Genomic DNA, 25,092 nt, shown 5'->3' with positions numbered 1-25,092 from the left:
GTTATATCTTTTGCTGACCTGGTAATGATATTTTTTTCAATTAATTAAGGAATGGCTTTTTTGTTTTAGATATGGACTTTTAGGGACTTACAACAGAGAAAAAAATTTCATTTTTTCTCAATATCTAATTCATACACTGGTTATTCACCTGTGTATTATTCACTATTGGTGCTTATTTCTGATCTACTGTACATGAAAAGATAGATACTGGAAAGTTCTGGGCTTGACTCGCCTACAGAGGCCAGTGGAATGTCATTATTTCCCCTGGAGACCCTGGTTCATTAGAAAACAGACCCATCGACTGCCAACAGGGAATAAGTTCATCACTGAGCTTCACCCATATTGATCTACACTCAGCAAAGCAACACAAGCTCAGACAACAACAGCATCGGCGTTCACTACAAACTGTATTGGCTGACTTTACTTTTACAGAAATTGAGAGTATACTTGTTGTACTCCTTATGCTAAAAAAGGAAGCGGTTGTGCGTTTTTAGTTTGTGTGAAAAACGTCATTGCTCCCACACGCTCTGCACTGGCCTTTAGCACCAAGAGAGGGGAGATGTGCTGCTCTCAGACAAAGCTTCTGTCACAAAAGCAACACTTCAATCAAGTTTAACTCCAGACAGCTAAATCTCAGCACATTCCTTTGTTAAGACCTCACTCTTGTACTCCATTAAAACAAACACCTCTGAGATGATTAGATTCTATATTCTATTCTATATACAGTACATCTTTACACTACCAGTCAAAAGTTTGGACACACAATAGTATCAGTGTTATCAAAAATACAGCTACTGTAAACTGTATCGAGGGCACACATATAATAGAAGTATTCTTCTTTATTTTCACTATTTTGCACATTTTAGAAACATAGTGTTAAAACAATAGATATAAAAGATTACATTTTGTTTTACAGTATTTTGGAAAGAAAAGCCTACATGAGTAGACATCAACTTCACTATTTCTAGGAACTATACATCAACATATCTTTAAGATAATTACATGCATTTCAATCAGGTGTGTGCAAACATTTGACTGGTACTGTATATACTTTATGGAATTGTATTTCTTTAAAAAACCCTTTTTCACAAAAATACAAAAAAACACATACACACACAAAGAACAATCTAAATGTAAACCTTTTGTAAACCTCTTTTCTTTAAAAAACTAAAAATATAAAAGCAAAGTTATTAAATCAATATTCAAGTGTTTCATTATTGGACACCAGATGTCTTCATCATGTTCAAATATTACACACTAATAGTCCTGCACAGTGTAATTTAAGGTTAAAATAAAGTAATCCTGTTTTTTTAAATCCTGTTACAGAACAATCTTCATTCTTAAGAGCAAATGAGCAAAGAAAGACATTTTAAGCTCGAAACACAATTTATTTTTTGTTTTAAATCATTAATTTTGATATGTTATTCAGGGTTTCTTATGTCTTCTTTTTCATATTCCTCCGCTAAGTAACTGATGCTTAATTGAACTGTGCCTGATTGTCTTTCTGCAGCTTGATGAGACCAGCTGCGAGCAGATCAATGAATCAATTTGTAAAGTAAAATATAATTGGAAATTGTTGCCCATGTGTGTCTGCGCTGAGAAACAGAAGCAGACCTCCTAGGGTACAGGCAGTCAGAATACAGGTGGGTGCGTTAGGAAGGGGGAAAAAATGAGATAAGAGTCGTTTGTTATCTGCCTAATAATGAAAAATCAAACAGATTCCTCTGCTTCCCATATATATTGGCAGTGTTTAATTGTGTTGTTGAGCTCTCTCAGCTTTGGAGGTTTCATTCGTCATCAGAGAAATACAGCTGCTCCAATCCGCTTATCAATGTGTGTCTGGGTGATGTTTCCATGGAAACTGTGTTTACTGCCCCACAGTATGCTAAAAATGGTTCCAAAGTGATAACAGTGCCAGACTGGTGAGAGCAGAGTAAAGATGTGACAGCCAGGGACAATGATTGACACTATGGAGGGCAACATTTAAATATATATAATAAGAAAAACGATTGCAGATGTTCTTTGTGCAGTCTTAGATACAAATCTGTGTCTACTGCAAACTCTGAGGCTTCAAAGTGTTTTGGATTCTGTTGAGCTTAAAAAAGGTGAATTAAAAATATCTCACTCCTCTTCCTGCTGTATGTCACCTTTTTCTTCCATCCACTCGTCCTCAGTCTTGGAGTCTGCTCTGTTGAGGGGCTGAACGTGTGAGCTGATGAGCACATTTTTAGATAGAAAGATGAGAATAGGAAATGTTGGTTGACCTTGTGGCAATCTGGGCACAGTGTGAGGTCAAGAAGTGGAATTAAACTAAAAATCAATAATGTGTTTTTTTCCGTCTTTTTCTTTTTCCAAGATTGTTTTAATTTGCAGAAATCTGTACACCTCCAGATTGTCCTTCAGTGCAATTCGATCATATTTTGTTAGTCTGAGAGTTTGTGTCTGTTACTACAGCTGGGAATCATCATTGACCTTTTCAAACTAATTTGCTCATCTAATTCTCCAGTAGTTTTCTTCCCCTCACCCTAGATGCTATGATGTCCCTTTGAAGAAGACAATTATCAGCTGTCTTAGATGAAGTAGATGGTTTTGGCCCAGTTCCCACAGCAAAAGCTTAAGCATCAAGTTTAAGCAGGATTTTACAATCAATGGGAGGAAGTTGGGTTTGAATAAAACTTTATCTTCTTTAATCATGTCAGTGGGATCACTTGAAGGAAAAAAATGATTGTTTAAAAACGTGATCCCTCCCTCAGATAGTAATAGTACATCTAATGGTAAGATGTTTCTTCTTGGTGTATTATTTGTTTTAAAGAAACAACTCCTCAGCTAATTATTCGTCCGCTGAATCTGAAATCTACAGTCTGGTTTCCCTTTTTTCGCTTTCTTTCCTCCTTTTTTTTAATTTTACAAAACATCTCAGAATGAAATTAGCGAATGAAAGAAAATATTTTATTCATAACTTCAGACCAATAGCTGTTCAGAGAGTGACATCAGCCGACCTTTGATTTAATGAAAGCAGAACACTTCCAATCAAATTGAGAAGACCTGGAAGTTGTCAGGTCTCTTCTCTTCACTGAGTGATCTGACAGCTCCACATCGTTTCCATTCATAAAATACAACCAGAGATTTTTATCCTAGATTGGGATCTGGAGGATTTGACTGTAAAATATGTGCAGTTCTGATAAAGTGAAGGAAAAAAATCGACCAATTATGACTTAAATTTATGCTGCAGCAATGTCAAAAGTGACGACCTAAGGTTTCTTACATAAATGTTATTTTTGAGGATTTTAATTCAATCCAATTAAAGATGTAAAATCTCTTCATAAATAGTTACTTTTGACTAAAAGCTTCATGAATTGCTTGTAAATCATTTCTAACTCAAAAATCAGGGGCCGGATTCATACATCCTTCTCACATGCTGGTTTGTTCTTAACTCAAGACAAACGTTAAGAAGATTTCATATTCATAAAAAAAGCAAATTTTCTTCTAAACGTTAAGCTCACGCTGCACTTGTCCTAAAATTAAAAAGGTAAATCCTTTAAATTCATTCATTTAAACACATTTTAGACAATCCATTTGAATGTTCAGTTTTAATAAACTTGTCTTAACTTTTATTGTTCATTTCAGCCACTTTTGTTTTTGGTTTAAGTCTTATGTCTTTGGTACTCCTGAAAATAAATAAAAAACTGTTTTCTACAGCAATAATCTTGACAAACATGCTTATTATAAATTATTGAAAAAACATTTCAGTCCATGAGCCAACAATTTCACAACAATATAGACATACAGTATATAGGTCTATTATATAGGGATATGTGCCTGCAGCATCTGAGAAGTTCTCAAGTAAAAAAAATAAAGAAGTTCTTAAGAAAACAATCAAGAATTACACTTAAAACCTTCTTCAGAACTTTATAACTGTTTGTCAGGAGTTATAACATAAAGAATTAATGAAGAATGACTTTTTAGAGAATAAAGATAGAGCATAGAGGTTCATTAAGTATTTAAGGTTTAGTGAAAGCATAAGACATATCTGTCTCCATTGATCTTGAGTTGAAATTGATGTGATCGTAAAAAACTATTTTGACATAGTTTTTACTTTTTAAATGCTTGATACTGTGAAACTCGTCTTTTCACGTACACAAGGAAGGAAGATGTACCAAATTGATAAAAGGATGATGCAATTAATTCAACATAAAAATGTCACCAGTATAGATCATGGGTAAACAAAGTCAGTCAATTTTCAACTGGGATTAAAATAGATAACAACAAGAACTATTTTGGGCATGGCTACCGTGCTTTAAAAGTAGCAGCTTCTGCAGTGACCTGTCAGGCTCAGCAGTGGGAAGCGATCTTCTCACCCGGCTCCAATAATCTAAATATGGGAGCTAATGCACCAAACTTGTGGCTTCAAAATGGTCACAAACCAATCACATCACATCACAATTTAAGGCAAAAGAAATATGATGAAAATATAATTTGACACATGGAGAACGTCCGTCCAGATGCTTGGGAGCTGTGTCTGTGTTTCCTTTTGTCCAGGTAAGACACATCTCAGGCTAAACGAAATATGCCTCCTTTTGGCAGTATACATGTGCAAAAGCACATCTGTGACAGAAAAAAAGAAACCCCATGAAAACCTTCCTCCTTCTCACAGAACGCTGCTCACTTGTACACCGCAGGACTGGATTCATTTTGAGTGTGACAGTGTCACTCATTCTTAATGTGTTCCTCAATTTGACAGGCTGCATGCTTGTCACTTTCATGTTTGTGCAAGCACATCATGTCTTGTACTCTCGGAGTGATCCTTTTATCTGTGCAACTGTACATACTCGACATATTGTTATTTCATGTGCTCTATGTTTGTATGTTGTTTTCATTAAGTCTGTGTGCCTGTGTTTTCTATAAGTTTCTGTTTTTCACCTGGTTCCAAAACATATTTCCCCTTGGGGGTGAATAAGTTGAAAGTTAAAGTTATTTCACCATAATTTCCAAAATATACTTTAACAACTGTAACAAGTGCAGTTTCCAAATTTGCAACCAGCTGTTTTGAGGCACAGGCCTCTTTCAATTCAAGACAAGACCCTGCAAATAAGAGATCAGTTTCCCCATGAATATCTAAAACTAAATAAAAGCCATGGAAGTGCTGCTGCTTTGTGAGACTCCACTTGTGGGTAATTGGTCCCCGAACATACTATGTTTCACAGACAGGAAACACTAATGTAAACCATTTTGGTGCTTGCATTCGATCTTCAATCTATTCTTGCATCACTTTGACAGCTGAACAGCTGCAGTGACAGTGCTTAGCAAGACAAGCCTGCAAGCTAGAAATAGATTGTGAGCCAGAGTCAACATGGTGCACACATTGGCCGGGGAGAAGTCTGTGTATGTGTACTGTTCAGGCTCGGGTGACTGCACAAGAAAATCTGGTACTCAGGGGGGACTTCCTAACATGCAGGTCTGAGTTAAAACATGATGGATTCAGTGTTACTTGTAGAGGAATTGCTTAACAAAGTGAACACGGTCTTTAATGTTCAATATGATGTATATTTCTTTTAAAGTCACTCTGGCATTTTATTTGGATGTGAAGAGTAAGAGGGACTGTGGAGTGTGGATAGGGGTCTAGACTACGGGATCACAGGGTTTTCAGTGCTCAGTGATGGAGAAAGGCTCTGTGGCTGTCTCCCACTGATGAAAGAAAGCTGTGATTGACAGGTGAGCCTTAGTGAAGTACCAGGGTTGCACCCATCAATTGGCTGGAGGGAAAACATGGCCTGAGGAGCACCATCCTTGTTGGCATTAAGGCTGTCCATCACAAATGGTTAAAAGGGTTCTATAGCTCCTATATAAGTTTTTTTTTTTTTTTTTAAACATGTTAAACAATATTGCACTCACAGTCAGTTACAGGTTTAAAAGCCCTTAAAAGCAAGCTCTGTGATGTTGTTTAAATATAAGATATGGTTAAAGAACTGTTATTAATCATAACTCTTTTATGTTACACCTTTCAAACTATCTGTGGCTATTTAAATTTGGTTTTATTAAATGTCTTGTTCAATTTGACCTGCAATAGAGAATATGCTAATCTGATAATAATAATAAAAAAATAATGATAATGATTATAAAAAACGCTATTTGTCAACAGAGCTGTCCTATTTTACGAAACATCAGCCTTTCTTTCATGTGGATCAAAATGCTTTCAAACTAAAGCAATCAAAAAAGAACAGTTGTATATGAAGTAGTGTATTTTCAATTTTTAAATTTGAGGGGAGGCAGGCTTTAAGATCTCTAATGCAGCTCTAAAAATATTTGCCTCACTTTCAGGGAGCTGTCTTTTCATCCACTTTAAACAGTCAGTCCATGGTCTGAATTCCCTTTCACACATATTGTAGTTTATTCTGCTATCTTGATTTTAAAGATTTTTTCATGTACTTCTTTATTATTTGAACAAGAGATAACTCCTGGATAGTTTTTCATGTGCCTGTATGCATGACCGCGAAAGAGGCCCCTGCTCAGTCACATCAGAAAATCTGTGGGGAGAGCAGTTTTGGGTTAACTTTATTCCTCTTCTGTTGTACGGTCATGTATATGAACCGATCATCTTTAACGTATGATTGGTAAAATTTACAAGTGTTTACAGAGAAAAATCGTCTTTCTGCTCAATCATAATTATGATAGAAAATGACATATATGTTAATGTCGTTTTAACCAAATAAAGTGTGTGCATTTTCTGATCTCTATAGATATGCATTTGTCATCAAACATGTAATGTATCCAAAACCTGTTTTTCTGCCTGAATGCGTGTATAATCTTAACATTGTTATCAGTCCCCTATGTACCACATACAGGCCTCAGAATAGCCTCCTTTTGCTACGACAGAGAGATTATGGTAAGTGCGTTGGCTGTTGTGGCACTGGAGAATTCACAAATCCGCCCTTCTTTTAAAAAAAGAAATCCACTCATTAAATCCTTTTCTGCATTCTTCCTCCTCCTCCAGCATGTTGCTTTGTCTCATCAAAAAAAAAATAGCTTCCACCACAACTTACTCCCCTGGATCCCCTGCTAGGCTTTAGGATCAGCTCCATGAGTTGAATTATAGAGCGAAAAAGTCATTAAGTTGGATAAAGATACAAGGAATCGATGGGGCAATAGATACTCTGCAGATCTCAATTGTCTCCAGTCCAGTGCACATAAGCATTCGGAAGGTAAAGCCAGCATGTTGTTTCCAGGTGAGCTCTTTGGTCGGTCCACAACTCCTCACTTATTGAAAGAAATCAATAACAACAGACTGGACTTTATGGTGCATCACGCTTGTTACTGCATTCTTTGTGAGAAAAAAATTGGATGCAAATACTAACCTGTTAGTAAATTATTTTCGGGTGTTAAATAAAAATAGGATACAAAAGAGGAACCATTTTGGGTTTCATTTCAAAGTAATAAATTGGGCTGCAAATCCTTTTAGACAAACAATGAATCTGATGATGGTAAACCCTTAATTCCCCAAAGGAACACAGGCAGAATATAGCCACCAATCTCTTTTATTTCTGTGTGGGCAGATTTAAAATAACGCCTTCGCCTGTCTTGAGCCTTTAATTTGAACAGCTCTGTGGAAACCGCTGGATAAAGAGACAGACTGTTCTAGTCAAAAGGATTGCTCTGTTTTTCTCTCTCCTTTCACACAGAGAAAGAGGGAGGGGGTACAGTATTGCTCTTCTCCCCTAATGACACTTGTTCTCCTTTAATTATGTGACCCACCTGGCCCAAAGTCTTTCCTTATGGAAGCTAATGGCCAATTGAAGCTCTGGTAGGCACAGACAACCTGTGTGGAGCTGTCTGGAAGATAGGGGCAAATCGCTTGAGTGCAGAGGATTTTGGCTCTGTGGGTGAAAAAATGTCGTCTTTAAAGCAACTTCAGAGGGATTTCTGCTAGTTTTGCCTCGAATCAGGCACTCTGTGAAATTTAAGCCACCATCTGTATATAAACCTATATGAGGTGTGTCTTATCGTGACAAGAATACATTTGCACAAGACCTCTGATTACACCCACTCAACAGCCACGGAAACATTTACATCCCCATGCAATGTCACAATGCTGATTTAGACTTTAGCATCTCAGAGGGGGAGAGAAGGTTGATGACTCTTCCTCCATCAGAGATGGCACAGCATCTTCTTGAACCCAGTGTATCATTGCCCAAAGCATGTCACAGTATTGGTGGCTATGGTGTGAATGGAATACTTTTTTTTTTTTCTCTCCAAGTTTAGCTGTTTCCTGCACAGCACATGCAGAATGAGTCATTCGTGAAGCATTTCATCCCACTCACAATCTCAAACTGCAGTACTGTATCAATACTAGCAGCTTGAATAATAATTAGCCAACTACATCGGTGTCGTGGCCTAATAAACCTGCCGTTCCTCCACCCTTGGGCTTCAGCTAACCTGTAGTAGGCTACATTTCCTCCTGTGTTCGTCTGTGTCTCTGTCAGTCAGTCAGCTCTCTTTAGTCTCGCTCAGGGAGGACAACCTTTCAGCATTTCCAACGATGTGCCTCGGAAATCTGTTTCCAGGGCAACCGAGGTACCAAATACTCTCCCAGCGGCTTCTGGATAGTGCGTCTTTTGTTTACACCTTTCATATCTGTGATAGGACGGCTGCGGCTTGAAACAGACAAGGATGGGAAGTCAGTAATACAAAAAAAAAAAAGAAAAGAAAATCCAAGCGTCGCCGACGTCAGAGTAAGCCAGACAAAAAGTATAATTAGCTACTTGGCTCTCAATCTGTTTATTTCTGATCCCCCCGATATGCATTCCTGAATTATTAACTACACGTAAGGTTCCAAGTTTCATTTGCACTAGAGGTTGTAAATTTGCATTAGACTCCCCGAAGTATCCAGAGAGCCTTAATTAAGCCGCTAGAAGAATATCAAACATCTTTAAAGCCAGTTGATCCGGCTGCGCAGCTGCGCGCCCTCTCGTGAGAAAGAATGCTGTTACATTTAAAACTCACACCTTTCATTATGTAACAGCCTCTGAACACAATGTCTGAGAGAGTTTCCTTTGATTACCTTCCTCGGTTATTGGATTGATTTAAAACCAACTCACGTATACCACTTTTAAACCCTGCGCTTGCGCGTAAAGGAGCCGGGAGCTGTCCAAGTGCTGAAATGAGGAAAAAAAGGCGTTCCACTCCCATTTCTCAACAGAGGACGGTCCTCCACCTGCCAGAGATCTCACTTCATGAGTAACAACACTGGCTGGCGGGTTTGTCTTCGCGGAGCGAGCTACAAATGCAGGGACAGTGGAGGAATCGTCAAGTCGACGCGTTTTTGGAGTTTCATAACCTCCGCGACTTTCCAAAGATCTGATGTTTCTACACACTTCGGCATCGAGAAATCTATCCTTTGGAGTTTCGAGAAACTAAACTATGATTTGTTGTTGTGTTGAGGAATGTCTCCTGTATTTTTGTGTGACACAAAAACACCCAAACGCCCACGACCTGGCCAGGAAGAGAGCGGAGCTCCTATTTGGATTATGTGTTTGACCAATGTAAACATATGGAAGAAATAAAAAAGTGAGCACATGGGAAAACCACCAGGAATGAATCGCTGCTTTATAAAGATTTTTGCAGCTTTAATCACATATATCATGGAGACAAGCTTCAGGTAGGCCATTTAAAAAACGGTTTTCACATACCCCATCATCTTTAATGGGATACTTAAGTTAAGCACTGATTGAGGAACCATTTGAATCAAACAGGGCTTTCTCTGAAGACTAAGTTGGTTATTACTATAGAGCTTCATCGAAGTTTTTGTCTGTTTTTGAATATTTACGGGAGTGTTTGCAATATTCATCAAAGACACATGCCACATTGTTTGCTGTACAATTACTTTATAGCGACAATTACGCACGTAAATATACTGTGGCGTCATAACAATATCCTCACAACGATTTGTATGAAATAACACCATGCTGAAATATATATATGTAATGATGAGACAGAAATATAGCTATTTTCTATTTTAAAAAATAGATGCCTACGACGTCAAAATCACACCGGATTCGCCTGATTCATGTGTGCGCTTTAACGCATTTCCCAGCTTCTCCTTGCTTGCCCATCACTCCCAGGCAGCTGCTGGGCGACAGATAAGGTTTAAATCCCATTTTTCAGGCGCGACTTCAGCATGATAAAGTGATTTTTTTCCCTCTGACTGTGTGACTTTGTTTGTTCCAGAGTTGTGGATGCTAAGGAGCACGATTCCAGATCATCCAACATGTCTCCATCAGACTTTCTGGACTCTCTCATGGGCCGCACGTCCGGGTATGACGCACGAATCAGACCAAATTTTAAAGGTTTGTTTATCATTATATCTGTCATTTGGAAATCTGCAACACTCAGCTTTATAATGAGTGTTATCCCTCTTTAAAAAAGAAGTAAAAATACCTTTTGCTAACATGTGCTTGCAGAATCCTGCTGAGACTTTGATTAGTACTTATCTGAACATTTCATTGTTATCTGATGCTGTTAGGTATTTGATAAGAACAATCAACCACATGAGGTGACAGTAACCCTTTTATTCCTGGCTTGTATTAAATCCCAAACTAACCCTTTATCATGACATAACGTGTTTGTGTCCATTAGTAAATACTAGTATGTTAGATAATCCATATCTCCACTCACTGATAATTCAGAAATAAACAAAAGATTAGTGCAAATATCACAAGGATGCCACCTTGACAGACTAAATGATGGAGGGTGCCCCCGTGGCAAGGCTGCAGGCTACTGACTTCCTGTGTAGAAGCTGCTGTGATGCTGGGGACACACACAGCATCTGTCACTGGAACAGAGCTGAGCAAGAAGAGGGTTGGCCAAGCCTGCATGGGGCTCAGGCCAGAAGCCACTCTGCCAGGGTCAGGTGGGGATGGGATTTTGTCGGGGGGGTTGGGGACTCCAGTAGTTGTTGAAGCAGCCAGCCAGTGTAGCACAGGGACCGAGCAGCAGGATTTCAGCAAACGCATGGCCCAGATCCGGCCTCTCCATCTGAGGAGGAGTGTTGACGAGATTGCTGGAATGGACTTTGAGATGGGAGGGGGACGAGCTGTTTGGCACGGGCTGGCATTTTCACGTAAGGGTTGAAGGGAAAGCAACTGTTTTTAATAATGACAACGGAAGCAAACATGGGTTAAAGGCATAAAGCATTGTGTTGCCGTTAACGTGTATTATCTGTATTTTTTAGGAGAGGATAAAGCTTCAGGTATCTTCTGGTTGGAAAACAAACACTTTTCTTTGAACCCACTGCGATGCAAGCAGATGATGTTGGCTGCGAACCTGCTCGTCAGACTTTGAAGAGAGTGTTGAACTATATTTTCTGAAGGCTGACCTAGTTTTTTGTGCTGAGTTTGTTGTGGGGAGGTGCTGCTTTATTTTTTTCTGCTTCTGCTGTTAAATGTAGCAACCTGACTACAAACGGAGGCAAATATTAATACCAAGTGCCATGCAATATTGATGAGGAGAGCATAGGGGAAGGACAGTGGGAAGGGCTTACAGTGCTTACACTTAAAAGAGAGAGAAAAAAAATATTGTCTGACTTTAAATGGTAAAACTTGTAAACAAGTTCAGACCAGACAATTGTATTACTGATTGAAATATGCTGGGTTCTTTTCACTTACACTCTTGGGTATAAAATACTGATTTGGTTCAACAACTAATCACTGTAGAATTGGAACTGATAATTATCACCATTGGTAAATAATCGTCGTTAATGATCAGCTATTTAATCTCAGGTTTTTGACATTGTTTCCAGTATATCTTTGGTAGTTTGGCCCTTAAAAATAGCTCTGATTTATAATTAATTTGAAGAGTCATTGCATCTCTAAATAACTGTCAGTGTATGTGCATGCCTTTTTCTGTCTGTATGTATCCCCTTCTGCATTTCAGAAAGACAGGATATAGACAAAAAAGACATTTAATTCAGTATGTTCACAGCAAAAAGATCACCATACCTGAAGCCATAAGATAGTGTGACCTGGTATTGATTGAAGCAAGTGGTAAATAAAAACATAGATTGTAAAATACGTAGAAGTCCAGGAAGCTTATCCAAGCTGTTGTATTTTAAACCCTACCAAAGTTTTAAAAAAAAAGGGCGCTATCATGTGTAACATGATCTGTTGCGTCTGAGTTGAACATGCTGTAACACATAACCATCCACTCTTTTGTAGAAAAATAGTGCTTGTGTCTATTAGTGCATGAAGACATACATTGTAAAACAACAGATTGTATTCCAACCAACCCAAACATCCAGATCAAACACCGCCACTTCTCCAGGTCAGGCATCTTTGGCGAAGTGGTTTAAGGCTTTTTCCTCTCATGTCATTGTCATTCCACTTCACAGGTCCCCCGGTAAATGTTACATGCAATATTTTTATCAACAGTTTCGGCTCTGTCACAGAGACTACTATTGTGAGTTACTTCTTTGGAACTTTGTCTGATGTTCTACTTTGTGTCGATGTGTTATCTATCCCTCAAACTGCAGGTCCACCAGTTAATGTTACGTGCAACATATTTATCAACAGCTTTGGTTCTATAGCTGAAACTACAATGGTGAGTTGAGTGTTGCTTGTTCTTTTGACCCCCGTTAAGGTCTAAAAACTGATTCATCCTGTTTTTTGGTTAACTTTGTTGACTTTGTTTTTCCCAACAATGAGCTTATTGGCGGGTCCATTTGGCTCAGAGATTATAAATGATTCTTGTTTTTTTTTAATTATTATTATTTTTCAATGATGCCTTTTATACCTGTAATTGTTCATCTTAATTCTTAGAGTAATTTTAACCACTAATCTGTAATAGTGAGAGAGGGTTGGGGCTTTCAAACAAACTGATGTTCAAAATGTGATGTGCAAAGGCGTCAACTGCTTGAGGGGTAAAAATATAAAAACCTGTGAGGCTGCATTGAAACTCATCACGATCAAAGGATTCATAATGAGTGATAATAACCACTTAGATCATGAATGAAGGATGTTAATTTGTGCAGGAGCTGCAGCTCATAGATTGCCAAGGAATTACACAGCTTTAGACACGCAGGCAAATATTTGGAACCGCCAATATGCTGATGAAATGTCAAACAACATAAGGCTCTCTCATCATCATGACATATCAATTACAACGAGAAACTGAGCTTTGTGGGGCTCACTTTACTACCAACTACACTGCCAGAGCTTTCCTCATCAGCCACTACATCTTATAAAATCATCATTGGCTTCTATGATGACTACATAATATAGATTAACATAAAATGTTATTAAAAGGTCAGTGACATCGAATGAATGCTTAATCATATAGATTATTATCGTACACATGATACTGCATTGGAATTCATTTTCTGCTCATTATTCATGTTATATTTTGTCTTTTTTTTGTTATTAATATATCAGGACTGGTGTTTTTGCAAACAGCTTTATAACATAATAACACTTATTAAGTGACTGTTACTTTATGGATGTAACATGATAATCACATCAGGAAAAAGTGCTTAAGTAAAGTTGATTAAAGTGTTGATTAAAGTGTCAAAAGTAAAGAACTCTTCTTTCTAATTGCCAATTGAATGACATGGGTGAAAATATTATAAGTTGATCATCACCAATATTATTTGTTAATAACGATAATTGGTTTTGAAAACTTTTTTTTTAGTAGCTAATCACAGATTTTGTTAGCACACAATAATTAATAGTGAATTATAGCAATAAGTAACATGAAAGAGAAACACAAGAAAATAGCAAGTATGTTAGAACTGTGCCCAAGTCAGAAAAATACAGCTAGTACAGTAGTTTAATCAAAGACTAACCCTCAAACACATGAGTTTGACTTTGCTTGCATGTCCTTTTTTAAATTATCCATGAACCTTTTAAAGACCTTAAATAATCAACGCTCTCTTAGGTTTCCAATTACTTCCTCATACAAAGAACAAATGATATAAATGACGGATGTCAGAGATTGTCCACATGCTTTCATGTAACCAATACCATTGCACTATAAAATATGCAAAGCTGCTTGTCTTCTCTGCAGGATTACAGAGTGAACATCTTCCTAAGGCAGAAGTGGAATGACCCCCGACTAGCGTATAGTAAATACCCAGATTCTTCCCTCGACCTGGACCCTTCCATGTTGGACTCCATATGGAAGCCCGACCTCTTCTTTGCCAACGAGAAAGGAGCCAATTTTCATGATGTAACTACAGACAACAAGCTGCTGAGGATCTTCAAAGATGGGACGGTTCTCTATAGTATAAGGTGAAGCTTTTATCATAATATTAGACATTTAAACAGTCTTTTAATATGTTTTTAGACACACAAAACAACAGTGTTTGCCATTCTGTCCAGTATTTTTATCAGTTATTTTTAGAATAGATAAATCTAAAGTTGAATATAACTAAAACAGTTGGTTGGTCACTGGAGGTCTGTCGCTGAGGTAGGATTCAGTGCTCACTTAAAAATTATACTGTAGAGAACCAAAAAGCTCTGATGCATAGACCACTCCAGGGCATGTTCACTCATTTCTTTTCCTACATTTCTTCTCAAACATCAAAGAGCCTCAATGTAAAAGACACAGTTTTAAATGGATTTTATCTCATTGCAATCAGTCCTTTGAAATGGCATTATTCACTGAACTACAGTGTGTCCCCCTGCGCAATGTAGATTTTCAATAAGGGAAGACTGATTGGAAGAGGGCATACTAATCTAAGTGGCATTGTTAAGAGACCAAAGGGAAGAGGGAGTCCTTTTCATGTTGTTTTCCCCACACGAAGAATACAGGTCCTTCGCAAAAGCATTGCAAGTCTGAAAAAATGCAATCTATTCATGATGGATGGCATTTTACAGGCTCATGATTCTAGCAAAACTAAGTGCACGATATGAAAATAAGTTTCATTTCATTTCAATATAACTTCAATCTCTCACCACATTCAATTTTCTCTGCTGTGATGTGACATGTAGCAGATCAATTTTGAGTCCATTTAGGGAGCGGCTCGAGGCCGAACGGTGCTCAGGTGTGGAGGCAGAACAGGTCAACGGGAGAGATGAAAGGTGGTTAGACACTTTATCCATTTATGAGAGAAAAGACAGGGAGAGGACCGTGGACCAAAATGCATCACAGAAACAATCCCTGCAGTAATGAAAGTGTGATAGGAACCTGCTGAAGGGAGTCCTACATGATATGTCAGAGGCTATCACACAAAAGAAAGAAGCACACAATACTGAGATTGAAAAAGAGAAAGGAATGACTATGATTTAATTTTTTTAAGCATTTGATTTTCAATACATGTGTCCAACCACTAGATCAAGGTTTTATAAATAAATTACTTTCAAGTCAAATTCCATTCATTGTATCTTACTGTATCGCTTTCTATTGCATCTCAGGTTGACTCTGATTCTGTCTTGCCCAATGGATCTGAAGAACTTTCCGATGGATGTCCAGACATGTACAATGCAACTGGAAAGTTGTAAGTGTTGCGCCCCTGAAAATTAGATTGAAATAATCATGAAATTAATTTTTTCACAGAAGAACCTCCAGCCATTATTTTGAAGCACACAATTAACACATCCATTAGAAAGAAGGAGAGATGTAGTCACAAATATAGCTACAATAAAATACACTGAATTTACAATAAACCTAAGCATAATTTCTTAAATATATGTACTAACTATTCAAAGTACCAAAAAGCTATGAGTTCTCCTCACTGACCAGCCGAGGTTCTGCCAGCAAAAAAACCCACACACAAATGCTTAACAACTACCAGCTAAACTCAGCTTTAAGCTATCCATAATTCTAGCCAAACACTCTTAAAACTCTGGACATGTTGGCCTGGATCTGCAGCCAAGCTTTTATGTAAATAAATGATAACATACCTAAAAATCGTGGGAGATAATCGCAATCAATTTAGTAACATTTCATCACTGAAAACTTTTGCTTCACTTTGTTTATTGGTGGAGAGAGAAGCAATCAATCTCAGAATAAGACCACCAAGATGAACAAGGTCATAGATGAACTCTATTGAAGTTAACAATAAAGAATGGAGTAAGAATTTTAATTGACACTTTTCAAGCATTTTAAACCATTTTGAGCATGTTCAGGTTTTACTCAGTCCTCATGCATGGATGATCTGTTAACCCATATCAGATTTTAGCCTAGTTACACATCAGTAACTTCATAGCTTTAACAGCTTGTGACAGCCTGTCAGTTATTTTTCTTTTAACCTGTCACATGAACACTGACTGCTTGTTTAAATTCAGTTTTTCCTTTCTCTGTCTAGTTGGCTACACCATGAATGACTTGGTCTTCGAGTGGCTAGAGAATGGTGCGGTGCAAGTGTCAGATGGGCTCACACTGCCGCAGTTCATCATGAGGGAAGAGAAAGAGCTAGGCTACTGTACAAAACACTACAACACTGGTTAGAGAAAACACACACACACACACACACACACACACACACACACACACAGACTCACACCTGTTTTTTTGTCACTTCTGATTGTTTGGTAACTGATCCAACATGTGTTGTCAAACAGGCAAATTCACCTGCATTGAAGTCAAATTTCATCTGGAGCGACAGATGGGATACTACCTGATCCAGATGTACATCCCTTCCCTCCTCATTGTCATCCTCTCGTGGGTGTCTTTTTGGATTAACATGGATGCTGCTCCTGCCAGAGTGGCACTGGGCATCACCACTGTGCTCACCATGACCACCCAGAGCTCCGGCTCTAGAGCTTCTCTTCCAAAGGTTGGCCTTGTTTCGTTGTTTCATCAGCTCATATTTTAAAACTTCAGATCTGATATGTGGTGCTACTATCACATTTTTATGTCTTGATCCTCTACTGAAAGTGCAAAGAAAAATGTATCAACGATTTTGTGTATTTGTGGAAAAAAAGCTAGAAATAAATACTTTTAAGCGATTGAAGTATAGCAAAACTATATATGTATCTAAATAATGGCACCTTGTTGATGCTTACATCATAATTGTTCACCCAGATTCTCTGACTTAAACTGAATATCTATGGCTTGTTTTCCGCATCCTATGTCATGTTGTTGCAGGTTGAGCTTAAACAGTTTCACGCATCAAACATTTCGGAGACAGACGCAGCTTTGTTAAAGAGACAACACGACTTTCTCCTCTTGAATTGGTGGCTCAAATCACATCAATTTTACATATTAAACATTTAACTTTTGATGCTTTTACGGTTAGTTAAATATTTGGTTCTGATAAAAAGAAAAAGAGAAAAAGGGAAAAGAAAAACATTGCAAGGGCAACGGAAAAGTCAGGATATCAAGCAGTGGTTCAGGATTAACAAAGTGCAAAAGCCAATCACGCAGTTACACTAATGAAAGTCGGCCAGTTTAAATACTGCTGGAGTGGCCAGCAGGACTGGTGGGCAGGTGATATATTGGCATGAAAAGGAAAAAGCCGAGCCAGAAAAAATGAATCATTGAAGGTGGGGATCAGCAAGGTTCTCCTTTTTGTTTATATGTATTCTTCATGACATGATGTATTGGACATAAAAAAGTCTGAATATATGTATATAAATATTTGTGTTCATAAAACAATTGGATTATTAAAAACATGTAAAAGGTAACAAAAACTATTTCTGAATAGTCAAATGATTGCATTCCTAATGAACAGCATGTTTACAAAAGTCAGAATAAGTTTGTAGCAGTCAGCTCTTATGCACTTGAGTGCATTGTGTTTTGTTTATTTTTCTCTGAGTATGACATGTTGGCAGTATTTGACGGACAGAGAACTGAGTCAAAACTCGGATGAAAACAAAGTGGAAATCAACACGAAGTTGACAAACCAGCAATCAGTGAAATACATTGTGGGATGGTTTTCATCTTGTTTGAAGTTCTTAGAAAGACACACAGTCATGTCTTTGTGTGAAAGCGCTCACATATCCTCCAGTGGGCGAGAAAAACAGTATTCACATCATCAATGTGCCCTGCATTCAAATGTTTTTTTCACAGTCATGATTATGTTGGTGTAAATTACTGACAATGTTGATACTGTGCGAGCTTATTTTCAATCAGGGTAAACTGTCATGCACATATTATGGAAAGGTACTCAGAGCAGCGAGAGCAGTGCTTGATGATCAATCACTCTTCACATCAGCACCATATGCCTCAGCTATGTCACAGATTCTCTCGTAAAAGACATGTGTGCCTATAAATATTTAAAGAGAAGCCTTTGAGAGGCTAGATCTTTGACAACCTAACTCAATATGCTTCACATAGCCCATCCTGAAAAAGCTGAGTTGTTTTCTTCACATGCTAATCAGCCGTCATAACGTTAGCGGGTCACACTGATGAGCAGGAAAGGCTCTCAATTGTCTTCGTGTTTGCTTATAGAAAGCAGATCAAAACCAGTGCTAGAGGTGCAGACTAATGCTACATTTGCCTTTCTACTGATAATTAAAGCAGCAATTATTCCCCGCTGTGTAAGTCCCTGCAATCGCTGACATTTCTGGCGGCTCTAATATACTTGTTGGCAAACACTTGTAATTATAATTACAATCATTAAGGAGCTCCAGTTAGTTCACATGAAAAGCAATATTTTTTTAAAAAAAGAATAGTAGATCTGAAAGATCCAGGAATCAGAATGAATACAGAAAGGTTTATATCAATATTTAAAGTCAAAGCACACATTCATACTGCACTTGAACTGTTAGCTGATGCCGTCATCCTGGGGTTCTAAGAAAAGAAATGTGTTTTCTCTCCTAGGTCTCTTACGTGAAAGCCATTGATATCTGGATGGCTGTGTGTCTGCTCTTTGTGTTTGCTGCATTGCTGGAATATGCTGGGGTTAATTTTGTCTCCAGGCAACAGAAAGAGTTCCTTCGCCTGAGGCGAAGACAAAGGAGGAATCATAAGGTAGGCTTTCAAAGTTTACAAGGTTGCTGTTTGGTTATCTAACTTTTAACCACTCTAGCGTTGCTGCTCTCAGGATAGCAGGGTCAACTGGTCAGCTAGAGCACATTTGTGTCTAGACCAGGCAAAATCTGGGCCACAATGAGGCAGACCTCTGTGTTTTCTTCGATGGTTTGTCATGAGACTTGATTCAATAATTCCTGTATTCAGGATAATTGGCAAACAAAACACATTTTGCTTTCATAGACCAAATTTCTGAATTTGTCTGAAAGTGATTTATAATATGTCCCACAGTCAAACAATCAGTTTTTCTTTCCTTTGGTCCTTGATCATAGAAAAGACTACACAAAACTCATGGGTAAAACAGTACTTAGTAGAGGAATCACTATTCTTGAATGGATTGACATGACTTTTTTTACATGACTAAATACATATAGAAAATTACACCTAATTAACGATCCCAATTACTAACAGTGCTTGCATAAGATTTACATTATAATCAAGTGGTTAATCATTCATTAGCTTTAGGCTATCTGGATAGATTTTGTCTTTGTATGTTATGAAAATTCAAAGTGTAGTTACTGTACAGGATTAAAGCATATATTTGAGCTGCAGCCTTAAAACCCAAGCATACACTTACTGTTCCACATGTGGATGTTTTTTTTTTTTCTCCCAAGGATGAGGACATGCATGAGGGCCGCTTTAATTTTGCTGGCTACAACACGAATCAGTGTCTGCCAATGAAGGACGGCTCAGCTGTTCAGAATGCTGCTCCAGCTCCCAACCCTCCACCGACAGTCCCCAAAGACATCGACACCATGAAGAAGAAGTTTGTGGACCGAGCCAAGAGGATAGACACTATCTCTAGGGCTGCTTTTCCTCTGGCCTTCCTCATCTTTAATGTCTTTTACTGGGTTACCTATAAGATCATCAGGCACGAGGACATCCACAAACAGTAAAGACTTCTTCCTGTGACAAACATTTACTTCTCATTTCTCAGATTGAGAAATGTTCAAAAAGCACAGTGAGATGAGGTAGGAGGCTGTGCATTGAGAGGACCGTGGAGATTATGGAGGTGTTCGTTCAGGGATTATGTATGTATGTTCATGCATTAAAAAGTGATGTTCGTGCAGATTATGTGAACAGCTCTTGGGACAAAGATGCTTTATTGTTGATGTTGTACTGCTGCATAGCATTTCCTGATTAAATCTGGAAACATGATTTGAAGTCAATGATAGCAACATGCTGGAGTGGACGAAACAATGTTTTTTAAATCAATTCTTCCATGGCGTCAGAACAACCAAGAAACAAAGACACATTCCATGAATTTGTAAAAGTAAGGTTGCTTAGTCAGATGATCCTCAACAAACCTTTTGGCATGGCTAAAAGGATATTTCTTAACAAGGATGTCTAGGACTGTTTTATATGGCACTTTTGTTTTGGCAAGTCCTCCCTGTTTCTTCCTCTAAGATATAGTCAGAAAGCACATACAGACAGTTGGCAGCAACACACGTATATTTCAGGCATCCGTGTGATTAAAATCTGGATTCAGGAATTGGATACCACATTTTTTCTGAAAATACTGGAGGCCTTAGATATCAAAGCTAAGATGAGATGAGATGAAATGCTGTGCTTCTCTATTTTTGCCAGAATCTCCTCTTGTTCAGTGGTCTCTCAGAGCCAAATGCAGTGTTTAAGCTTTTTTTTCTACCTGTGAACAGACACCTGAAAGAACTTGTTGTATTATATAAATCATATTCATGGACAACTGATGTCACCTGAAAGTAGATGTAATTTTACTGAGATGTTTTACGAGTTAAAAATATCCTTAATCATTTTTGAAATAATTTAATGAATCCACTCATATTTGTCACAGGTTCATCAAAGTATGGAGCCTACAAACTGAGGACATGCACCGCATTTATCAGTGTTGTCATTCGCCCACATTCATATGAATTCATTTATATTCCAGGTAAATATTCCAGGTATCTTAGATATGGTTTTAGAATTGAGACTATGTTTTGTAGTTTTAGTCTGATGAAATATTTATTGTAATGGAGAGGAAAGTTATGTTTATATATATACAGTATATAAAAAATGCTTTATGTATATTTCTTCAACCTTTGCTGAGGACTGTTTACCTTCACATCGTGTTTTTTCCCCCCCAGATGGATACATCAGTTAAGACAGAGATAAGTCACACTGCTGAGCAGCTAAAGGTCCTTACACTGCTGATATATTGTGGTGAAGAACTCCTTTTTGAATGCTATTTAATGAAAAAAAAACTGTTATACACTGGTCTTTACATCAATAAAATTGACTGTGCACTATATTTACTTTATTTCCATGTCTCCTGTGATGCATAAAGTAGAAGATTCTGCTTTGTTTTGTGGTTTGAATGCATGTGTTAAAGAGTTGCTGCATCTATCATTTTCTTCTCTTCTAAGAAATAAGAAGATGGATACCTTTTTAAGATGAAACATAAAGCACATAAAAATGCTTTTTGCACCCGTTCTCAGATCAGATCAAAGAATGTGACAAACATTCTCTTCTCCTCAGCAGGTTCATAAGTCAGGGTGATGACACACGGCATGGATCGCTGGGTGGCCTGGGGTGACAAAGATAGGATCTGACAGAGGGTTTCCATTAATGCATGATAATGGACTTCACACTGGGGCTTATACCTACCTTTTCAATAGAAAAAAATAGGGATCGTATTCACAGACAGGAAAACTGTTATAAATCCATGCAGAAGACGATGCTTTCTTCTTTTGACAGAAATAGGAATAATGCTTATGTATAATTTTAAAAGAGAAAGCAATGGCCACATCTGCTCTTGATAAAAATTGAGGGCCAAGACAAAGCTTACAGAAAAATCACATCGTTAAACCTGTTTTAAAAGACTTTAATTGCTTTCGCTCTTTTAGTTAGCTTTATTTATATCTGCATTTGTATACTTCAATTGTTTTATTTTGAAGGCCGTCCTCTACTATGCTTCCCTTTGATCATCTGTCTGTCTCCTCTCTGCTGTTTTTCTTGTACATATTCTAACTTTAACCATTTATTTTAATGCTGTGTAGGTTTAATGTCTGCTGTGTTGCCTGTGTTTGTTTTGACTGTCAAACATTTTGTTAACTATTATTTTCAAAGGTGATATGAAGCAGAATTGAACGTGTTATCTTAGATGTGCTGTATATCCCACTACTCATTGCCTTACTTTGAAACGCAAGGATCCATCTTCAAGATGTGCAAGGTAAAGATTTGAATGCATACCCTGCGGTAGTTTAATTGGGGAAGCTGCATAAATCATCCAACTACTTTTTTTAATGCTCATTGCACAGGGATTAAAAACTAATCAATTATACTAATCCTCACATGGAAGTACCATCCATTTCACCGCTGCAGCCTTAAATCATGGTCAATTATTATTCCTATTTGAATGTGCAAGGATGCAACAGTCGTCATGCAATCAAGTTCAATATGGTGACAGGAAAATTATTTGCAGCTTATAATTGTGTTTGGGAGGGAAACAACTTTTCTATGATTCATTAAGATTGAGACAGGCTGCTTTGCGAGGTCTGAGAGAGGCTAGAAATGAGAGTTGCCATAGCAACTGCACAGTAATTGAGATGGCCAGTGTGAGAGAAAATCGGGAAATTAATGGAGTTAAAAACACTGGTGCTCCATTTTGGCTAAAATTGCATCTCTAAATATGTCACTATATTAAGAGCCAGTCTGTAAAAAGTATTACATTTAAAGAAAAAAAAAAAGAAAAGAAAAAAAGACCAGCAGATTCAGCTGTTTTGGTCGGGGTTTATTCAGAGGATTATGCTACAATGGAAATCTTTAAACCACATAAACAGGCACTGTGTGTAGGTTAATAATGCTGTAAACACACAGGACTACATGTAATAGGCAGAGTCGGTTGGTAGGGGATTGTATTCTACCTCTGTATTGATCTTTACAGGGTAGGCTTGTTAATAATTGCTTTGAAGCAACTGCCGATTAAAGCACAAGGACACATTTTTGCTCAGTGTGACAAAACCTTCAAACACGGTAAAATAAAGCAGCATTTTAAAAAACTTTCAGGACAGCTACTCTCACAGCGATTGCTTCTTAGGATGTGGAATCAACCCCTTACATCAGACATAACAAAAACCAAGGCTCATAAAAATGTAATCACTTACATTTTTCTCATTTATTTTCCACAAGGACAAAAAAAAAGTAGTGCCATTTTTATTCAATAGTTTATTTATTATTATGGATGACTTCCTGTCGAGTGGGGTGACTTGCAGCAGGTAGGAGCGGCTGCTCTGCTGGCCAACATGCTGAGCTGTTTTAAAATGACTGTCTGTGTAATGTGTGTTGTATGTTGAAGTGTAAAATTTTTCATCAAAATTAAAAATGTATGTATTCACAGAATATAAGAGACAAGCTGCATATATTGTGACATCATCATACAGGCAGACTTCTTCTTAGCACCCCCAACCGAACTCACCCTGAGTTTAAGAACCAAAAATGGTGGCCCTTGTTTTTAGAAATGTCTTGTTTTATTAAATCTATCTTAAGCATTGACACTGTCATTCATGGTATGTTGTTTGCAACGTATTGTTTGCAGTACCATGACTGAGGGCTTTTAAAAAATGTGTCGATTTGATGGCAAAATGAATGGCTGTTTTAGAGCTATTATGACTCATTAGCCTCTGTCTCTGTTTGCTTGACTCCTTAAGATTCAAAGTCATGAGGAGAGGAAACACTGTGACCCCGATCAATAACAGTCGACTGCAGGCTCAGACCAGACCAGGGACCCTCATCACACACCATTGATTTAGACACGGCTTAGGGATACCATCCATCATTATGGATGTCTTGTGTTATTACCAAAGGTGCAATCTGTGATACATGTAAAAACAAAACCCACCAGGTGAAAAAAAAAAAAACTAGAACCTGTCGTCAGTGTTCATCTCAAAGGAATTACTAAATACAGACGGTGACATTAGATAAGTACTCAATTTTGCATATTAGTCATAACAGTGTTAATGTTAGTCATGTTTGAAAACAGCAATAAAACAAAGATTGGAAAAGTGTTTTGTAAAGCCAGACCTTTAACCCTCAGTTTTTTCTAGAATTTAAGCACATTAATTATTGATAAGAATATAATGAAAAAGGAAATAAGAACTGAGTCCTTAATGATTTACAATTAAATACAAGCATATCCAAGGCCTTTTTTTTGTTAAAAGTAAATAAAAAAACATCTTGGTGAGCTAAAATTGCTTAAGACAAATATTGGATTCTAAAGTTTTTGTTCTATTTAAATGTATTTTTATGTAACATTTTTCCCTCACCTTCATTACTTTTTCAGTTTTTACTGAGTTTTAATCATTTTTTTGTCCTTGCAGAAATAGACGTCCTTTATAAGGTTACAGTTAATGCTGTCATCCACAAAAGGTGTGACAAGATGCAGTCGATTGTAAAATGAATGCGTCAACTTTCAGACAGTTACATGAGTGTGTGTGTGTGTGTGTGTTGTTGTTGTTTTTTAACACAGTGAGCGTATGTACCTTAGTTGTTTTCATTCCTCATTAATGTGAGTGGACTTGAGCGGCAGTTAGAGATCCTGCAGTCTTCTCAAAACACTCAGAGTCAATAGAAGTTAGCAGGCAATAAAAGGATGACAAACCTGATATTTTACTCTGGGTGGCAGTCAGCGCTTTCAGCGAGCACCAGTGAGACAGAGTGTGTGTGTGTGTGTGTGTGTGTGTGTGTGTGTGTGTGTTTGTGTGTGTGAGGACTGTTTTCTGTATTTGAGGGCGTTCAGGGCAAAACAAGGTGTTGTAGTGTGATCAATGTGCTCAGTGGCTGATATTGAGCTGTCAAAACTCAACAGGAGAAGCTAACAGTTAGCTTTACTTCCATTCTATTTCACTAGATTTTGCATTTCTGCTAAATTTAATTAATACACAGCTGAATTATGTAACACTTTGAGAAACCATGAATATGGTACTTTGGGGGGGTAATTATGCTTCATGTGTGTTTTGTTGTGTCCTCTGGTAATTAACGTGATATATCAAAGGAGAGATAAAGAGAGAAAAAGAAAAACTCTCTTAAGCCAAACACGTCTGGTCACGATTCAGTGAAGATGACCTCATATTTAGTTGGGTTTGATGTTTACTTGTAAAATGGCATTTAGACTAA

At 37.7% G+C, this 25,092-nt stretch overlaps 1 protein-coding gene across 3 annotated transcripts; it reads left to right on the top strand.

Annotated features, from left to right (window-relative positions):
* Positions 1-8,777: 8,777 nt before the first annotated feature.
* glra2 (glycine receptor, alpha 2) lies at positions 8,778-21,261 on the top strand. 3 transcript variants are annotated; one of them, XM_079357377.1, is made up of 9 exons: positions 8,778-9,652; positions 10,222-10,340; positions 12,521-12,588; positions 14,050-14,273; positions 15,399-15,481; positions 16,292-16,429; positions 16,548-16,762; positions 18,751-18,900; positions 19,575-21,261. In XM_079357377.1, exons 1-9 carry the CDS (start codon positions 9,570-9,572, stop codon positions 19,854-19,856), a joined length of 1,362 nt encoding a protein of 453 aa, XP_079213503.1. In that variant the 5' UTR covers positions 8,778-9,569; the 3' UTR covers positions 19,857-21,261. The 3 variants fall into 3 exon arrangements, with proteins under 3 accessions (XP_079213503.1, XP_079213504.1, XP_079213505.1); XM_079357378.1 differs by lacking the exon at positions 8,778-9,652 and adding an exon at positions 10,089-10,138; XM_079357379.1 differs by lacking the exons at positions 8,778-9,652; positions 10,222-10,340 and adding an exon at positions 12,135-12,447.
* The last annotated feature ends 3,831 nt before the right edge of the window (positions 21,262-25,092 follow it).

Source organism: Symphodus melops (assembly GCF_947650265.1).
Source record: "Symphodus melops genome assembly, chromosome: 12".
NCBI classification, from domain to species: Eukaryota; Metazoa; Chordata; class Actinopteri; order Labriformes; family Labridae; genus Symphodus; species Symphodus melops.
This window is presented reverse-complemented; position numbering and strand designations above follow the sequence as displayed.